We start from the raw sequence: 20,483 nt of genomic DNA, 5'->3' as shown, positions 1-20,483 counted from the left end.
TGCTTCTTTGGCCATTTGATGGTCCCTCAGATGGTTCTACCCTAGTGGACTTGCTGCTTGGGATTCACCCTAATTGTAGACCCACAAAGGAGGTTCATCACTTTAATGGATAACATTCTTGGTGTGTCAGGATCTGCAAGGAGACTGCTTGCTATGTCTCAAATGCCCTCCTGCTGATCTTTTCATGTTTGGATGGTTTCTTCATCCATATACCTAGTGGTGGCAACGTGCTGCTGGGCTGCCAGTTCTTTTTAATCTTTGGAATAAAACTTACTTTTTGGTTAGTGCTAAAGCTTTTAAAATGTATGCTTTCAGTATCTTCTTCTTCAACTTTTGGTGTTCCCTATAAGTCAGGCAAGCTTGTACTTGCATGTCTTGCAAACAATGTAGGTACTGAGTCTTCATTTTTTTTTTCCTGTTTTGTAGGCAGTATGTTTACTCAGGAACAGAGTGACAGGTTACTGGACAATGTGCAGTATCCCTATGCAAGAGTGACATCACAGCAACTTCCCTCCAGGCAATGAAGGATACCATACTGGAATGGAAGAGAGGATGACTTCATTCACAGTCCCACAAAAGGAGCATCCTTTCATAGAACACTTGTGTTATATAAACAGAGGATAACAAAACTGATGAGCAGAACATTGTTGATATTCGTAAAGACGTTTTGTTAAGGGTGGTGTGGTAAAGGGATAAGCTAAGGAAGAAATATAAGGCAGGATTTTTGTTTTTAAGAGAAAAGGGTAACAGATGCATGAAATGGTCCTCTCTAGAAGTGGCATAGCAGCCACCATAAGGAGTTAGAAGATTATTAGGGCAGGCATACAGGGAAGCCTTTCAGTGTGACTAACTAGGTAAGTTTAGAAATTTAATAAAACCAGAAGGTGGTAAAGCAAGTCCAGTGACAGAGCATTATGGTTCTTGGAGCTTTTAAGCCTTTTTTTTTTGAAGCCATTGTTCAACAGTTCAGTTATGCAGTTGTATGCTTAATTCCTTTAGTTAGTTATCTTACATTGTTTGCTGTGCAACTACTTAATGTGTTATTATTAGCAGTCATGATTAGGTGATTTGCTTTGCACATGTGTACTGGGCCAAGTTCTAGAAAGCAGGGTTAGATATGTTCTTTCATAGGTATTTTGGAATATTTCGTGAGCACTTACTGTAATATAAATGTAGACCAAAATCATACAATTCATAGTAAGAGTTCAAGCAAAAGTGAGCCTTGAAATGCAGAATTCAGAGACAGCGAGAAAGAACAGGGACACAGTCACTGGAGATGTGGCAGTCTGTCAGTGAGTTATTCTGGACATGTGGAAAGTTTTAAAATGAAGTGTTAAGGTTTCAAAAATTGTGAAATGTTTATATTAGGAAGGGACCTGCATTAATGGAACACAATACACAGGCTGGAATTTTCCATGGAGGATAGAGCTGCAGTTGTATAAACAAGGCCTAAAGCCGAAAAAGGGAACATGCTGAACTTTTAATAAGTCGTGAGATGAAAACAACGGGTGTGACAGACTGCTGTATAAACATGGTGCAGTGAGATGCAGTAATGTGAAAGACAGGCCGGGGTTTAACACGTTAGCTTTTCTACTTACTTAGCAGTGCTACTGAGTGGTATGTTTTCTGCTGAATCATAGGTTGCCATTCTTCTCCATAGTGAAACACTCCAGCAGTTTACTTCTGTAAAGGATGAACATGTGGGCCATTCCACAGTTTGGTGGCATTATTAATGCCATTTTCTAGCAAAGTATAGTAAGATAAATGTTTTAATCTACTGCGAATAATGGAGTCTATAGCAGTGTCAGGCGTCACTGTATATAATTAATACCAGACCTACAGCTCTTACATTGCTGCAGACATAGAAATTTGTTATTGGCATACCCATTAGTGTTTTATCACTTACTAGATATTTTGTACTTCAGAAATACTCAGCAGTGTTTACTGTCATGAGTCACTCTGTTTTACTATCACAAAGGTATTTTTCATATTTTGTTTTCCAAGTATTTATTTAAGTAATTATTAACGGAGTAAGCCCACTAGGTGGGAGTGCCTTTCTTCAGGCAACTCGGGGGCACTGTATGGCTGAATGACTTGCTCAGCATGTTTTACATATGGATAGTGAGAAAATGTTTTTCAGGACTGCAGGATGCAGTTTAACAGCCCATTATCTTAATCCCAAAAGAAAACCGTGCTGCATGATAAACTGCATTAAAATTGCATAGGGCTTGTTTATTTATTCTTGCATTTGTGACCTAGGTCATTGCTGAAAAAGGTCCATAAAAACAAAGCAAACAAAAGTAGATAACATTGTAGGAGACACAATTATGATCACAGGAAGATGTGTTCTATAGTGGTACACATAGCATAGACCAGCAAGAAGGACAGGAGTTACTCATTGATGATTCACTGGAGGTAGCATAAAGCTCCGCAGTAAAAGAATCATTGACTGAGAAAACTAAGGGAAGGATTTTGAGAATGCATTAAGGAGTTTCCTTTATGCTGTTGTAGAAGGATACAACAGGCAGGTAATTGGAAAAGTGTGAATGAATATTGAAGGGACTGGAGTTGACAGCCATTGTTCATGAAGGTACAAATGACATAGCTAGGAGTCATGTAAAGGTAGTGTAGACCTGGTATATTATAGTATTGAGGAGCTCTTGTGATTTGACCCGCCCTGTAGACCATCCAAGTAGAGTTGCTGCTGCAAAAAAAAATGAGGTTTCACTGCATTACAACAAGAGAGCCTTTGACTATGTATGGATTTCTGAAGAGTAGCTAATCCATTTAGTGCCGTGGGCCAGCGCTGTGAACTAGTGCCTCACCCCTCAACTCTTCAAGTGAAGAGCAAAAATAAAAAATAAATAAAAAACTTTACTGTAATAAGCTGTGACTGTTTGGCTTATTACAGTTAGAGCTGCGCATTCCTCCAGCAAACAAAAAAAAAATGGATGTTCCTTCTACTGGCACACCAACCAGGTGGTCAGATGCATGACACAGCCCCTCTCCCTCCAGCCACAGCCATTCATGGCTCATTTCTGTACCCTACCCAAACCCTCCTTTAACATATGATAGGTTTAAAACAAAAAAGACGTCGTCTTTTAAACTGTATCATACAATTGCTACAGTTTATACCCTGCCTGCATGGAGCGCTACAGTGCTCAAGTTGTAGTTTAAAAAAATATATTTTTAAACTTTAGCAAACTGCTTGCTACAAATGTAACAAACAGCTGCTACTATTTATATTTTGCCTGCACAGAGCATTACACCACTCAGATTTCAGTAAAAAAATGTTTATTTTTATTTTTTCTTTTAATTTTAAACTGTAGCAAGCTATTTGCTGCTATGTGATGCAATCAGTTGATACGGTTTAGACCACACACAGAGTGCTACAGCACTTGGGTTTAACTGGCAATGCAGTACTGGCTTTTAAAAGCCTGTATTACATTAAAAGAGGGATCAGGATTGGCTGATACTGCCCCCCAGTGTTTTGTGCCTGGGGCTGTTGCCCATCTCACTCTACCCTAGCTGTGCCACTGATGGATATTTTTAAACATTTAGTAATTTTGTTTCCCTGGTCATTTTGTACCATACTCTGAGGACCCCCTTTCAGTGAGTAAGAGCTGAAATATACTTCTTAAGATCTCTTGCATCGTCACAATTCTTTTTTTGGCTATTTTGCTCAGAAATGCCAGTCTGGTGTCTTCCACACCTTCCCATACATTTTCTTTTGGTGCATTCATGACATCACATGTGAGTTATCCTCTTGTGATGCTGATGAGGGGAAGATGTCCTTTACAGCAGTATTGTATCCTGAAGGGAAGGCATTTGTAAAGTATATATCAGATTTACTTCCTCAATGTATGTAATGAAATACACTCCTAGAAGAGAGGGAGTTGCCTTTTCATTTTCTGAGGTAGGATTCCTAACACTGAAGGCTGGTCCTGTCTAGTCAGCAGGCTTTGAATAAAGGTCATGGAGTCCACAGCCAGTTTTAATCAATTCTCTCAGGGAGTTTTTATGTGAAGCGGATGCATGGACTGGCCTGCTACTTGTGAAGGAGGCAGTGGCAAGAAACTGAAAAAGTGGATGTCTGGGTCCTCCTCAGGTCCTCCATTCTGAAGGAGTGACCTCTTCTGAGGTCTGGATATGTGGCAGGGGCATCCCAAACTTCTACCTTATAACTATAAATGTATGTGCACACAAGGATCAAGACGTGCGTGGCTCTAATGTCATAGTGGTCTTAAAGCAGGCATTGGCTTAGGCCTTGGGTATTACAGATTTTGAAGTGGAGGTTGCAAAAATTTCTGCCCAGCTCTGGTTCTCTTTAGCCTTGTGAGACTCTTGGCTTCCATTCTGGCATCCACTATCTTCCATTGTTTCTTCTCCTGGGGGTGTTTATTCATGTAAATATGACCCCAGTCTTTCAGGCCTGCAGATATGAGGACCTTCTTTGACCCTTTTCAGAGGTCGGGTTCTCCTGCCTTATTCCTGCTTCTGTTTTAAGTTTGTATTTTTGTACCCGAACTTGTCCAGTCTCATTTCCATTTTTTTGAGGCTGGAATCCAGGGAAGAAGAGAGGGACCTTAATTCCCTAGAGGAGCTTTGCCTACTGTTATGTTCCCTGAAGTGGTTGTACTGGTTTTGTTAGACAAATTAAGTGACCTTTGCAATTTACACCCCTTACTTCGGGGAGAGAAGAGCTACCTTTTAGTGGATTTGCCACAATATTCTGTTTTGCTATAGCTGCGCCCACTATACTGGCCTTTGCTCTGTTTAGGCTGTTTTTCTCCAAGAGTTGATGACTCCATTGTCAGTTTTGGAATACTTTTCTGAAAGTGTTTATGCTCTTGTTTGGTTTCCATGCTGTCTTTCACCAAATAAGTGGTCTCGCCTGAGACTTTGGACCTGTCTTGATTGTGTGCTCCAGGATTCAAACCTTCAGAGCTCTGCTACTATGCAGCTGTGTGGTTCTTTCCATACCTACAGTAATGTAGCTGATGTATTTAATGTGCTTTTCAACCTTTTCACAAGCATTTGAGCTGCTGAAAGATTGAGTCCCTACAAAGTATTCCTGCTTTCCACAATTGGAAGATGTCAGTCCTTATAGCTTTTGCTGTAGTTGTTTTTCATGTTTTTTTTTTCACTGTTTGGATAACCTCTTCACTTGAACATTTGACTGAGGGTAGTGTAGACGTACTTCTGAATTCCTATTCCTGCACAACCTTTCCTCTATTCTTGACTTGTGTATTTAGAGCATTATCCAGTATGAGAGTATCAGGTATCCCCTGTCTTAAGAATAAAGCATTATGTGCACAGATCACACCTGTGTTTTGTATATCAGTTTGAATATTTCATGGACTTGGAATACTAATAATTCATTCACATGCGATACATGGTAGGTAGTGCAGATGATTAAGACTATAAGCAGTTAATGAACTGCTTCCAGTGGTCCTAGATTTGATTCCTTCAGTTTGCATTTGCATTTTGTGTAGTTTTGAGCAAGTTACTTAACCAGGCAGTGCTTAAGGGAAATTAGGGAAATTGGGTTAGGCTCCTTAATGGTCTCATAGACTGCTTGCCTACATGCCCAGTAATTACCTGTGAACTTGTGGCTTCTATGAAATGGAACAAATCCATACTCTGACCTATGAATGATCCAGAACTCTGATTACTAGCTTATTTTCCTTTGGATTTTTGCTATGTTCATTGGCAGATTATGTTGAAATTCCTGGCTAAAACAATGCCTGTTCTTTTTTTGCTCTTTACTGTTCTAAGATGTGATTCATGTATACTGTCAAAGCTTTTTTTTTCTGAATTTGATTAGGAGGTATTATTTGTTAGCTTTTTAAACATCAAGCCCTAAATACCACTTATTTCTCTCTCAATGGCTTAGGTTCTCTCCTTACTGATGGATGGATTTTGCTCAGGACAGCTATTCATTGAAATATCTTTCAGTACCCATGTTTTTGTGTCAGTGTTGCTATAACCTTGAAGTGCTTTTACTTGTCTTCTGTCATTGGTAGCTGTGGTATTTCACAAATATATTCTTGCTCTTCTAACAAATCACCATGCTTTTCTGTTAAATGTGCTCTACTCCTCATTTCCTTGTATGTGTAATTGCTTGTCTGGTCTGTGTATCCCTCTCAGATCATAACTTCTCCCAATTAAGTAACATATCTGCAGTTTCTGAGATGCTTTGTATAGAGATATTTTGAATATGCTTTGCAAGAGTGTGTGGACTGTTTGAACGTCTTTGCCATAGACATATTCATGCAGTATCTCACCTCTTTACACTAATGTTAATAGTTGTTTTTCTCCGAGTATCTTTGTTGACCACTAATTAACATGTCTGTAATCTTGTATGATCACAGCTCCTGTACCATTCTGACTGGCTGTACATTTTATGTTTCCATAGAGACAAGCTGACTACAGGGGCTGGCAATAAAAGCGAGGACACTTTTTTAAGGCTTACAGTATTGTTTTCAGAAAGCATGTAAGCTTTTTTTTTTTTTTTTTTTTTTTTTTACATCTGGGAGGAGGGGATAATGAGAACAGACCGCAATTAGCATGAGTAAAATGTGCTTTAGCATAGATAACCTTAATTTTAGATTAAGTAATTCCTGTGGGTGCAGCTGTCACTTTGGACAATATCTGCTATCAGGAAGTTTGAAGATATGCTTAGTTGTGTATGTTTGTTTTAAGTTAATAGGTTATGGTGGTGTTCTAGGGGTATGTATGTATTTTTAAGGGTTTTCATTAAAACAAAGTCTTGTAAAATGTGACGTAGGTTCAAACTGGAGATGCCAAAAACAGCTATAAACAATCAACCTGCCAAACATTAATGGGTGCTTGTAACTCTAAAGCTGGAATAGACATTAAAAAAAAAGCTGTCCTATATAACAGGTGGGAATAATAACTTCTTATAGTGGCTACACTGTCCATATTATTTTGAAAAGTGTATGGCCTCATAGGTATAGACAAAATGTAAGAGTATTGAATTATATAGAGAAGTGCAAAGCACAAATAGCAATGCGGCAGGAGACATATTTGGAAAGAAGTGAGCATGTGACAACGATAAAGGATTTTAGGATGGATATTCAGCAGAGTATCATGGACAAAGGAAAAAGTGGAGTACTAATTCCCAGAGGAGCACCAGTAATGGTAGAAGAGGAACAAGAAGTAGTATTGGTAGATATGTGGTAGTAAGGGGTTACTGGCAAAGTAGGAGGATTATGTTGGCATGTGTTTATAGTCCACCTAAATCTGCTGTTGTGGAGATTAAGAACATTTTGGGAGTAGTAATCGGGTTTCAGCAGGGAATGTTACTTACAGGTGGGGACTGGAACTTGATTTGCAACAGTGAGGATATTTATGGGGGGTGTGGAAGGAGGATAGATTTCTGAAGTAATTTATGAAAATAGGTTGGAAGATGTGTTCTCTGAGAGAATTGACATATTTACCAAGTTACAGTAACTGGACTAGACAGACATAATATTTCACAGGAACATATGCATTTAATTGAAGCTTTGACACACATCCAATAGCTATTTTAGATCATACACAAATAAAAACTGAGATAAAAATGCAGGGTAATGAATTAAAAATGAGACTAGCACTTCCTCACCTACCTGTTAAAAAGACAGGGATTTAAGGAATGGGTAGTTGAAATTATTTGAGAGTTATTAGGGAAGACAGAAATTTCTTCAGAAATTGTAGCTAGTGAATGGGGTAAAGTGAAAGTGGAGTTCAAAAATGGGTTAAAAGTAAAAGAAAAAGATCTGATTAAGAAGTGCCAGGAATTATTTAGAGGGCTGACAAAGGTTAAAGTATTGCAAAATAATGGGAATCTCACAGAACAAGAACTGCAACTGCAGAAAGCTAGAGAGAAAATAAAGGAGTATCTATATATTATGCATGAGTTTAGAAATATTAGTGTTAAGCAACTGTTCTTGATAACTCCTGAGCACAAAAACATTTAGCATGACTAGGGCAACAGAAAATAGAAAAGGTTGTTGCCAGACTTAGGGAGTCTATAACAAGAAAAATAATCAGAGATCCTATAGAGGTGTTAGAGATACTTCGGAAATTTTATAAAAAAATTTGTATAAAGCAATGCGGATATCAAGAAAGAGCACAAATGAAAATATTTCTGGAATACTTAAGTATGTCAAGGTTAGAGGTAGATGAAGCTCAACAATTAACAGTTAAGACAGGAGGAGATGAGATAAAAATTAAGCCCCATCAGTCTGCAGTAAAGCCTCCAGGAATAGATGGTATTCCTGTGGATGCTTGGAAGCTAGGAGAGAAGAAAGTAATAAAGATCAGGAAGGTTTTGTTTAATAGTATTTTAGAAGGAGGGAAGGATCAACATCCTGGAAGAAATTTCTGGTGGCTGTAATACCTAAAAACAGTAAAGGCCCATCAGGTCCAGCTTCATATAGTGCCATTTCAATTTTAAACCGTGATTATAAAATGTTTTAGTCTATAATAGCTAAAAGAATGGCAAAGGTGTTGCCAGAATTGACAGATATGAATCAGTCTGTTTTTTGGTAGAGAGAACGCAAACATTTGACAACATTAATAAACAGTGATGATCCAGAGGGAAATAGAGTATAAGAAAAATACCACTGCTTTTGAGGGGTCTTGATACAGATAAAGCATTCAACAGAATAAGCTAGGATTTCATGAGTAATGCAATGGAAGCATTTCCATTCCCTGATACAATAAGGCCATTAGCAAGATATATGAGGGATTGGAGGCAAAATTATAGTGGAAGGGTTTCTGTCTGACAAGTTTTTTCTGAACAGAGGTACCAGGATGGGCTTTATTTCCTTTTTGCTTTATATTTGGAGACATTGACAAAGAAAGTAAGGTACTCAGAAATTCAAGGATATAATTGGTATGGTTATCAAGAAACATGAGCTTTATTTGCAGGTGATATTATTTTGCAACTGCCAAACCAGAAAAGGACATCATAGTGTTGTGGAACATCCTGAAACAGTTTCAACACTTTTGGGGATGTAAAATGAATGAAGATAAAACAAGTGCTATGTAAACTGTGTACCCAGACATGAGTTGGTCCAGCAATACCCATATTTATGGGAACAAAATAAAACAAAATATTTAGGAGTATGGATTAAAAAGGATTCTGTTATGGCAACTAAGGATATGTGGGGAGATACAAAAACTGAGAAACTAGAAACTCTTTTTTATGGATATGTATAGTAAGATAACAAGCAATGAAAATGTTTTAGTGCCTTTAGTTTTATTTACATGTCAGGCATATTTTTATCTGCCAGATGAGAAGTTGTGGACATGAATTAATAAAGAGTTGAAGGAATTAATCTGAGAGGAGAAGAGAGCAAGTGTCACTTGGGATAAGTTGGTCCTGGGATTACTTGATTTGAAAGGATATCTATGTGCTAAAAAGACCCATAGACATAACACAAGGGGAGAAATCCGAGAAATAATGAGAAAGTGGGATTTTGGATGCCGATCCTTAAGGTGAATAATCACTATACAGAATGTTGTATTTATAAAGTAGATTATTATATTCATAAAGTAGCAGAAAGTATTCTAAGAACTAAGCCAACATGACAATGGAGAAAGGCGATTTAGCCAGTAGGGATGACTGCAATTAGGGGTACAGAGACTAGGCAAGTGTAATGAATTGGCAGACTTCAAAAAGGCCCTCGAGTACTCTGTCAGAAATATTGGGTGAGCAAATGGGTGTAGCTAAGGAAATGATTTTCTGAGCTGAGATAAAGGGCCTAAATTGCATACAGCTAGTAAGGGGGCTACCAAAAAAGCAATTAATATAAAATGGAAATCGGTGCCTGAACTAACTGTATTTGAAGTATTGAATATTGTAACAGAGAAATGAAACTGTATTTGAAGTATTGAATATTGTAACAGAGAAATGAACTGGAAGTGGAATCTTTAGAAAAGGGCAGGAACAAATTTCATAGAAAAATGTTTTGGAGGCGTGAGATTTAAGGGAAGGTGAGAATCGAGCAATTTATATGATGATGGATTGATGATAGGTATACAAAGAATATGAGGTATATAATTGGAACTAGAAAAATGTTGTGGTTTGTTTTCTTTTATATAAATATGTTTGCCTATGTCTTAAGTGACAATTCAGTAAAGGTGTTAAAAAAAAGGATTGCAGTCAGTAGTTCTAAGCACAGGTATTTATTCACTTTTACAGATGCATTTTTTTCAGTTCTTATAGATATTTCTCCACTGACTGACACTGTCTCAACAGGAAACTTAATAAATAATGTGCTAAGTCAGTACAAGTGGTCTAACCGCCAATAAATCTGTATTCTACAACATTTCTCTTAAAATAAGGGTTACATCATGTTGTGTTTTACCACTTTTTTGATGGTTATAAAGGTTAAACTGTTGGGTAATCCTGCCAAAGTGAAATCTAAATCAGTGCACAGACGATTAGTAATAGACTATATTGAAGCAAAACAGTTACTATGTAAAACATATCGGAGTGTTCCATTCAGTGGAAGGACAGCAGTATGAATGTGGTAAGTTTTGATAAAGAAATTGAATACAAAAAAAGTTCAGAAGGATATAGTTCCATAAGAACATGTTACTTAAGTTGAGAGATAAAAATATAAGACATGGGAAAGGTCTCAAACTATTACTTGGAAAACTGAAATAAACAAACTGGACTGATAAATTAAACATTGTGAGAGACAAGATCAGGAAAATTTTGAAGAAAATGTATATGCAAATATTGAACATAATAAGAAACCATTTTTATAGATCTAAAAAAATCCAAAGAACGCCACAAATCCAAAGATGTAAACAATATAAAGCATGCAATGCAGATTCTAACCAAGTATTTTAGTTAAGTATAGTTAAATATATATACTATTATGCTATAAGTATTTTAAATGATGCTTTTAAAGATTCTTTTACGTTTGTCTTTTAAATAATTCAATTTGAATTGGTGCCAAAATGGATATAAATAGTGCGTTAATAATTGATTAATTGATTCTGAAGAAGTCCGCATGATGGTGGATGAAAGCGCTTAATTCTTTTTTGAATTACACTTCTGTTTTATTTTTTGGTGAGCTGTAGTCTAATAAAGGACGTATTATTGCTTTTGCTGCTTGTTCTTTCTGGACCTGAGGGATATTTTTATAGATATGTAAGATGTGGTAGACGTAAAGACAAATTGATAAAATTTGTGTAGAGTCTGTCATTTATCCTCATACACGACAGATTATAGATATGTTCACAGTATGTTATGCATAACAGTTTGGATCCACAAAGGGGTGATAAATTGCAATAGTAACATCCAGATAACTTTGATACTGAAATTAAATGAGGTTATATCGAAACTGGACCCCAGCAAAGCAGAAGGACCCATGAACTTACAGTACCATTATATTTATTATTCACTAGGTCATTTAAGTATATGGAAATTTGTCTAGATTAGATACATACACTTGTTAAACCCTTCTTTAAGGGAAGGGGAATAGAACAAACCCAGAGTCATATAGTTATAAGCTTATCATTGTGTTGTGGAAAAATAATGAAGAAAGTTATTTTTGGATAAATTATTGTCATGATTGGAAAGGCTGAGACTTGAAATCTTTTGTCAGCATGATTATGCTGAAAATAGATCTGTAACTAGCTGTAATCTGGTGTTCTGTACTACTATAGTAACATTTATTAATGAAAAATTGCGCTGTGATATAATCTATATGGACGTAACTTCAGCTTTTGATAGGGTCATGCATAAAACATTCATCAATAAATTAAACCAGTTAGGTGTTGATGGAAATTTGGGAAAATGGATAGTTGCCTGGCTTACCTACAAGACACGGCAGGTATCACACAGCAGTTGGAATTCTTGGTACAGTCGTGGCTTTTGTCTAGGCCCATACTTGTTTAGGTTGTATCTTTCAGATTCATCTTTTCATCTGAGGTGTTCTATAGTCTGTATACAGAGGATTTGAAAATGAGTAAAATGATTATACCTGTTACAGATAGGTCATGTTCGCAAAAAAACAAAACAAACAAAAAAAAATATGCCTAAATTGACCATTTTGGCACATGAGAATAAAATGCTGATAAATATATCAAAAACTAAATGTGAGATTTGAGAGCCATAGATTAAAGGATGAATATTTATTACAGCTCACAGTGGTTGAAAATGTGGATTCATTCAAGGACCTTTGTATGTAGGTAGATTTGGGGGTAGGTCCAGCTTTGAGTCTTTTCTGATCAAAGCAACTAGTTGGTTAATCCTAGTTATTCAATTAGGTTGTAAAAAAGATATATAAAGTCTAGATAATCAGACGTTGTAGAATTATTGTTTGTAAGTTACATTAAACTCAAACTAGAGTATGGGATAATAGTATGGAAGGCTTATAAAAAAACTAGCTTGAGTAAATTGGAAAGAGTACAGCGGTAGAATACCAATGGCATATATGGATTTGAAAGTTTGTTATTATGAAATATTAAAATATCTTAACTTTGTACAGTGTCTCATATAGATGTTTAAGAGGAGATCTTATTCAGGTATGTTGGGCATTGAGAGCCCTGTACCTCTGGGAATGTTTGGGGTTATCAGCGAGTAGCAGAGAATCTTCAGACACCCCATGTAGGAGATTATATAGGAATGAGATGTGTACTAATTGGTCCTCTGAGAGACTAGCTGATGCATGGAATAGACTACCAAATTATACTAAAGCAAGCACTAGTTTAGATAGTTTTAAGAAACTGGACACTTATGGAAGGACTGTTTTGTTCTGTTGGCAGGCTAGAGAGGCACTATCTTGTCTTTGAGTTCCTGTTATGTTGGGCAAGAAGATATGAGCAGATCACTTGTTAAGGTAGTAAAATGATTTCTTGATTTGTGTGAAGTTGCTTGTTTGTGACTATAGAGTAAATTAGCTGGTGTGAGGATTTAGAATGTTTATATAGTCAGTGTGTTGTATCATGGTATATTTAGTCAAAGTCAAGTGGCCATCCCTAAATGCAGTAACTTCTCAGATAAAGATGCAATATTCTGATTAGTGGAAGAGATGAATCCACTAGTAGGACCCTTCAAGAAGGATCCTCTTGTAGCTCAACTGAGATGGTGAGGGAATATACCTTTTATTTACTTGTTATGATTAGTCAGAGTCCACGTAACCTTCCTGGCCTCACCTTATTTCAGATTATTTTCAACATATTGATATTACTTTAAGACAGACTTTCCTTGAAAAATAGAAGAGAGTATCTGATTAACTCATGCGTAGATTTGTTTTTCAGCTTTGCATGTTTAGCAGAAAACTACTGTGTGTTGAATACTAATGACAAATAAATGTAAACTTGAGTAGTAAACAGTATTCATAACATCAGAGGTGCATATGATTCACAGTAATTTTTTTTTGTTTGTTTAGATTTGCTGACAATGGAATTGGATTAACATTTGCAAGGTAATAATATATTTTATTGTTCCATGCTGCTCATAACTATTTGTGATAATCATAAAAATGCTTGGATGTAGTGTGGACATTATCAGTACATTGTTTTTATCTGATAGGGTGGGAGTATAGCCTCTTAGCTGCAGAGTCCCTGGTTCCATCTTGACACCCTACCCCAGGATACCACATGGATTGAGTTTGCAAGCTTTGCATGCTCTTTCTCTATCTCTGTAGGTTTTTTTTTTCTTAGTACTCCAGTTTCCTTCTATACTCGCAAAGACTTTTTGTCTTTTATCCTTGGTCCCATGATTCTTCAGAAGAGAAATCTTGGTTATTACAAAGTGGGTATTTTTGACCTGCCTTTTCTGACACCAGATATGCAGTGATTTTTGTTTGTTTCCACTTATTCAGCATGGCTGTTGTCAGCTTGTCCTTCTACTACCTTGACGAATTAATACCACCAAGGCCTAAGGGCATGTGCCAAATCTCTCACACACACACACACACACACACACACACACACACACACACACACACACACGAGGAGAGAAATTGTCAATATTACCTGATCCTTTGATCCTCTCCACTGAACCAGTCCATGTTGTTAATTGAACCTGTCACCAGCTCTGCACTCTGGAACACTCCTGTGCCAGTAGGCTAGCCTGCTTCTCAGCAACATGTTGCTCAGGTTGATTAGATAATCAAAACCAAATATGTATATATGATGCTGCTTAGATTGTACGATGGAACTTTCCCCCCTTGCAACCACTGTAATGGATCCTTTGCTCCAGTGGTATTTTCTTGATAAAGAAGCACAGATTTATTTAGTTTTCTTTAGTAAGTAGATATCCTATCTTTTCATATGTCTGAAGTGGGATAGTTTTGCAGCAATGTGATTTTGCAATACAAGCCATATTAACAGTCAGTGCATTGGTTCATAGGTTGGTACTAGGCTATCAGCCCTAGGGCCTATACAAGCCTAGCCATAACAATTCCCTGGCTATTTCTTCCCACATTATTTACTTTCCTGGACCCCTGTCTAGCAGGGCGACTGACGTGATCCCTGGGATGAATTTCCTTTCTCCCATCCAATCGTCAAGGTTGCTCTTGAAGAGGTCCAAAGAGGCACTCTGCTTGACATGTATGGGCAATCTATTCCAGAGTCTGGGGAGTCTCTGGGTCAGGAACCTATCCCTCCAGGTTTTCACTTTATTCCAAAAGGAAGGTTTGTTGTTTTAGAATTTATTTTCTTATTATTTACTTTTGTACCATGTAAAATGTCATAATTTTCTGTGTAACTTACAGGAAATCAGAAAATATTTCTTCCTTTAAATATCAAAGGACATTTGCCATTTTTTGTGGAGTTTTCTCCACAGAACACTGCTGTCTTGATAGGGATTGTCCTGGAGAGAGAGAGAGAGAGAGATATCCCTAATTCCTGACTATGTGAAAACAGACTGTGCGTTTACTTTAACCCCTTGAGTCATAATGTAGTTTGTAGGCCTTTAACCCACACTAGACAAAACAGCCTTTTTGAGGACAGTATTGTGATGGTAGGCTGTCATGGCCTAGTTTGTTGGCTAACTCATGACCTGTGTTAAGGAACTGTAGCCGGTATTAGCTCTTAAGTTATTCATCTGGTTTTGTGTCTCACATGGTTATATTGTGTTGTTACCTCTTGCCATTTTTTTCAGTGATGATGACAGAAGTACACTTGGAGATTATTTTCCTTACTTGTGCTGCCTCCCTTCTCCTGGTTTTCATAGATCATTGAGCATACGTGTAACCTCAAATTCATCACATCCCAGGAACCCTGCAGTTCCTTGATGTCACCCTTCACTGAGTAGGCAATCCTGATTTGTTATGGGGGGGTTGTTTGGGGTACTGCTTGGCATCAAGGTGTGATGCAGGTTTTCAGTATGTTGATGTTGGGAGCCTACAAGGTCCTTATGGAGACTAGTCCTGTCCCATTATCCACTGCTGTCATGATTACTGCCATAATGTTTTGGCTTTCCCCTACTATTGAGTCCACATCCCTTATGGGGTCATTCACTCATCCCCAGGGGCAAAGTGAATTGAGGATTGCGGTCATAGTCCAGAGGAGATTAGGATATTTTATATACTTTTGATTCCATTCTCCTGTTAGCCAACAAGCACAATAAGATGCTTACTTTGTCAGACCCAGTGTAGATTCTCATTTCAGCTTACCTGGTATGGTCAGCTAGAGTGCGATTCACTCCTAGGTAGGATCATGCCCCAAGTCCCTCTCTTGTGCACTGAATCCACAGTAGATGCCTTCTCCCATGTGTCACTTTTGCAGCAAAATTTGTACCAAACCCTCCCACTTGCTTGGGTGGGGATTCTGGTGTTTAAGCTGCTAATAAAACCGGAGTCATCTCAGAAGTAGTTAGGGCTACATCCCTCTTCACTAAGGAATATTGCCATCATTTTGTGCACTAGGCATACTTCTACCCTAGATGTTCTAGACATGCAGTGACTGCCTCCCCCTCCTCTTAGTTATAAGCTTTTATTGTGCCCAAGCAAGAGCCTAGTGAGTAGTACTGAGCTTTGTTCTTGCTTCCTAGCATAGCAGTGTAGGCCTCTGACCATTATCCAACTTCCCCAGCAAGTCATGCTGGCATATTCAGCTAATTACCTTACCCAAGTAGCTGTTGACACAGATGTATATTTTATTTCTGTGCCATCAGGCCAGCACAGTTTCCTGTATATTTGACATAATTTAAGCTTTGACATTGACCTGAAACTACAGTATTAAAGCCCACTGGCTGTTTATTTTTTTCTTTGTGTGAAAATAAAAGTTTATGCTAATTAATTTCTCTACAGATTTGTGAGTGTATCTAAGTGCAGCAATATAGCCTGTATGAAGAAGTGCTCTAAATGCTTTTGCTTGCAAGTTAGCTGTTTTCACTTCTTAATAACCTCCTTTGATTTATGTAGTGATGGAAGCTTTCCCAAGGATGAAGGGGCAAGTCAGACAGTCTTGGAATCCTTGTTCATTGGTGAAAGTAAAAACTATGGTTTTCCTGGTGGTCAGAACAAGTATTTTGGCACTGGATGGCCTGGCAACAGAAATCGCACTTTGCCCAGAAATAAGTAAGTATTAAGAGGAGTTTCTGCTGTAAACAGCTCTCAAATCAGCTGTAACGCACTCTTTTTCCTACTAGGAATGAAGGCACATTTGTGAACATACAGGGCAATGCATGCTGCTTAGCTGCACTTTTATTTTTTAAGTTGTGCACAACTGTGAAGCCTGAAATTGGAATGTACTATCCAGATGCAAAGTGTGTGTCGTTACAGTATTTCATAGTTTTAATTTTATATATATTCGAAAATTGCAACATTTTAGCAGAAATTTATATCTTTTGGCTTTTCCTTATGTCTGTTTGATATTCATACAATGATGGTGAAGGAGGGAAGAGAGAAAAATGGTTTTGAGTAGCCTGTATAAGAAACTGGTATTAAGACTTAATTTGCCTGTACTGATGAAAAGCTGCATTTGCAACCTGATTAAAAAATATTTATTAAGATATCTTAACCTTTAATTGCGTTTTTCTTGCTCCTGAGATGTTGTTCATCTGACATTCATTCTGATATTGTTGCCTTATGTGAGTTTGCCTTTGTTGGTGTTTTGCTGCTATAATGAAACGCTGATTATGTAGCACAGTTGTGAATTAAATGCATCTTCATACATGGGTTGTGTTCAGTCCTTGCCTCTGTTATCCAAGACCACACATAAGTTAAGTTTCATCCCTATTTCCGCTACCATATATAAAAAGTATAGCATCTTCAGTGCTGGAAATTCCATTTCAGATTTTTAAGACATGGGATTACTGTAAACCATCTCTCAATACCTGTAATTATATCTGTAAATGACACCACAGAAAAATTTCCCCATCATTTTCATATTGACTAAGGGAGGCTGAGGTGACTTACCCAGTACACCTTTATGAAGACAATGCTATCCTGTTTGTACAGTTAGCTGTCAGATGCCTCACCAAATTGTCACACATCCATTTGCAGAAGATGGTCATCATGTACAAATTTTAGACACTTGAAAGATGCACTATAAAGCAACTTGCTGAATTACATTGATGAGTAAATCCACATAATCTGCAGCCGCTGTACTACACAAAATGAACCTACCATTATTAGTTAAAAAATAAAGGTATCATTCAGGTGATAGTATAAAGAAATAAAAGAATATGCTACATGCAAAAAATGCATCTTTTCTGAACTTTAATATATTCCTCTTGCAGTTGTCCAAGAAAAATTTCATGCACATAGTATAACTTTGCCATGTGTCTTCTTGTCTTGCGTCCTTAACTGGACTAATGTCTATATTTAAATGCTATGTTTTTTAACTGTATAATGCAAATAATACTTAATGTGGAGCTTTTCTCCCCGGGCCTCCGCTGAAAATGGACCTGTGTCCAGTCAGACTCTCCCGGTCAACAAATGTAAATAAATAATAAATAAATAATGTGCAGACGTGTGAAAGTTGTACATTTTGAAGCCTGCCTTCTTCCTTTCTTCTCTGTCTGGCTGTCTGGTAGCAAACGTACTCTGGATAAAAGATGTTGCCAGTGGCCCATATGACTTCAACATCTGGCTTTGCTAAAGAGCGAGTTCTTGACTCTTGGTGCACTGTGTCCACATACTGCTGCAGGTTGGATGTATTGCTCTGTAATCCTAGCTTTGTGCTTGTACTTACAAGGAAGTCATAAAACTTTCAGAGGTTTAGAACAATAGCTACAGCCGACTGTGGCTGTTTTTCTCCATTCCTATCCTCTGAAATGTTTATGTTTAGTATGTATTTGTTTGCTTTCTTATGTGCCAGGAATGACTGCTTTTATCTTTCCTCCTTTTTTGCTTATTTTTTCGAGTTATTTATAGCACTTTGTCTAGTGAATATTTTTCTAGCTAGTTTCACTGTGTGTGAGGTATTAACTGGAAATTGTCCACTTTTATTAAGCATCTGTTGGGTTGTTTGATTCTGATAACTTGTTTGCAGTTAAAAGCTTTCTCTAGAGGCTCCTTTAGCTGTTTAAAACTTTAATTTAAAGGCTCACTGCTGCTTTTTTGCTGTGAGAAACATTTCTGCAGTTTATTTCCCACCCTCCCTCCATATTGGTATGCTGTTCTTCTAGTTGGTGGCTTTGCACTTGCCCGCCCCTACTGTTAATTTGATCTGGGACCCTCCACCCAGTCTAGTGTCATTACCTCATTCAACCTAATACAGGGAGCACATGTGAGAAGGCCAATCAGCTTAGTTTCTGCTCATCCTTTCTTTCCACTTGAAAAAAAAAATTTCTAAGCTTGTTCCCTGCCTTTCCTGGGGGTAGTCTAGTCTGGATACAGATTTGCTGTGTCCGGGACTATTTGTGGGCTTCTATGCCACCAAGCCTTTCTGTGTTGGAGGGAAGCCTTCTAGCTTAATTTTGTTTCTTAGAACTAGCCAGTTTTTTTTAGTTTCAGCACTTGTCTGTTTCTTTGAGCTCAGCACTTGTTCAAAACTTATTGTAAGCACTGAATAAGCTACAAGTTACTACTGCACTCAACTTTCCTCACTATTTAGAGGAAAACAGTTTCTAGTACTTAACAAATAATCCCCTATCCAGGCATGTGGCTCCCGGTGTTTTCTCCTGTCTACCTGATGAATCTGGGCATCTTGGGGCAATGCAGCAATTGCCTCATGTACACAGACAACACTCTCCTCCTACCACCCAACATTACAACCTGTGAGAGATGCACTTGTATAGCCAAACTGGAAGCAAAGCTCTCTTCACCTAAGACTGGACTAGACAGTCAAGAGGAGAAGGTAAACACTTGCACCACACCACACTCAGCACATAGTCCCTCAAAACCTACACCACCAAAACACACACACAGAAACACAAAACACGCACCTACATTCGCCGAGGCTCTCAGTAAAAACCTGCTCAAGCAACAGGGACCTCCACGGCAGAAACACAAGCAACCTCCACCCCCCAACACAACCCAAATGACACATAGCCCACAAACTGTGTGCCACTCAACCACAGCCCATAAGGCATAACAATGTACCCAACACACTAGTCATAGGTGACTCTATTGTCAGGCACACTGATGTTCCACTCACCAGGCTAAACAAGGAGAAGGTTACTGCCAGCTGCCTGTCGAGTGCCAGGATCCGCCACACAATGCATGCACTTAGGTCACTCCACAACAAGTACAAATATGACTCTGTCATTATCCATGTTTGTGTGAATGACCTGAAATGTACCTGCCTGGACTACTTGAAGAGGGACATGGAGGAGCTGTCCGATCTTGTAGCCTAGGCAGGTGTGACCCTAGCCCTGAGTAGCATCCTGCCAACACCCAGAATGATACCACAGTACAAGGACAAAATGATTGACTTCAACAATTGGCTACGCTTCTGGTGTCATTCTAAGGGGATCCAGTATCTGTCTGCCTGGGATGACATTATCGACAAACCAAGATGATTTGCCAGAGATGGCCTGCACCTGTCACCACTGGGATTTTGGATACTGGCTAAGGCTCTAGCCACCCCTATAGTGCCTTTTTTGGGCAAGGTTCAAATGACAAATTCACCACCGTAACAGGTACAAGCAAGAAGAATCTGAGGGTATTGCTACTCAATGCTAGAAGTCTAAACCTCAAAATGCACTCACTCGAGGCACTCCTTAAAATGGAGAACATCGACATCTGTACAGTGACAGAGACCTGGTTCAAGGCTCCAGAGAGTACCCCTTCATTACCAGGCTATAATTCATACCACACCTTTCAGCCACCTAACCTGGACCAAAACACTAAAGGCGGAGGCGTGTCCATATTCATTAAGGATATCCACACCGCCAGGCTAGTTGCTCAGCATAATGCATCCAAGATTATCCAAGTGCAACTAACTCTGAGCAAGACTGCACCATGCCACAGGATTCCCCCTCCTCATTTCTTGATGCACTGGAAAATATTAGGGTACAACCTAACACCCTAATAATGGGTGATTTCAACTACCCCGCC

The 20,483-nt window shown here is 38.2% G+C and overlaps 1 protein-coding gene across 1 annotated transcript in view; it reads left to right on the top strand.

Moving 5' to 3' along the window:
* CEMIP2 (cell migration inducing hyaluronidase 2) overlaps window positions 1-20,483 on the top strand; it is a 939,901-nt gene that overhangs the window by 559,985 nt on the left and 359,433 nt on the right. Inside the window, exons 10-11 of the mRNA XM_044059182.1 lie at window positions 13,419-13,454; window positions 16,401-16,556. Coding sequence (XP_043915117.1) covers window positions 13,419-13,454; window positions 16,401-16,556 — 192 coding nt within the window. The remainder of the gene's footprint in view (window positions 1-13,418; window positions 13,455-16,400; window positions 16,557-20,483) is intronic.

Source organism: Protopterus annectens, chromosome 17.part0 (assembly GCF_019279795.1).
Source record: "Protopterus annectens isolate FY-2018-M chromosome 17.part0, PAN1.0, whole genome shotgun sequence".
NCBI classification, from domain to species: Eukaryota; Metazoa; Chordata; order Ceratodontiformes; family Protopteridae; genus Protopterus; species Protopterus annectens.
The sequence above is the reverse complement of the archived record's forward strand: the minus strand, read 5'-3'. Positions and strand labels throughout refer to the sequence as shown.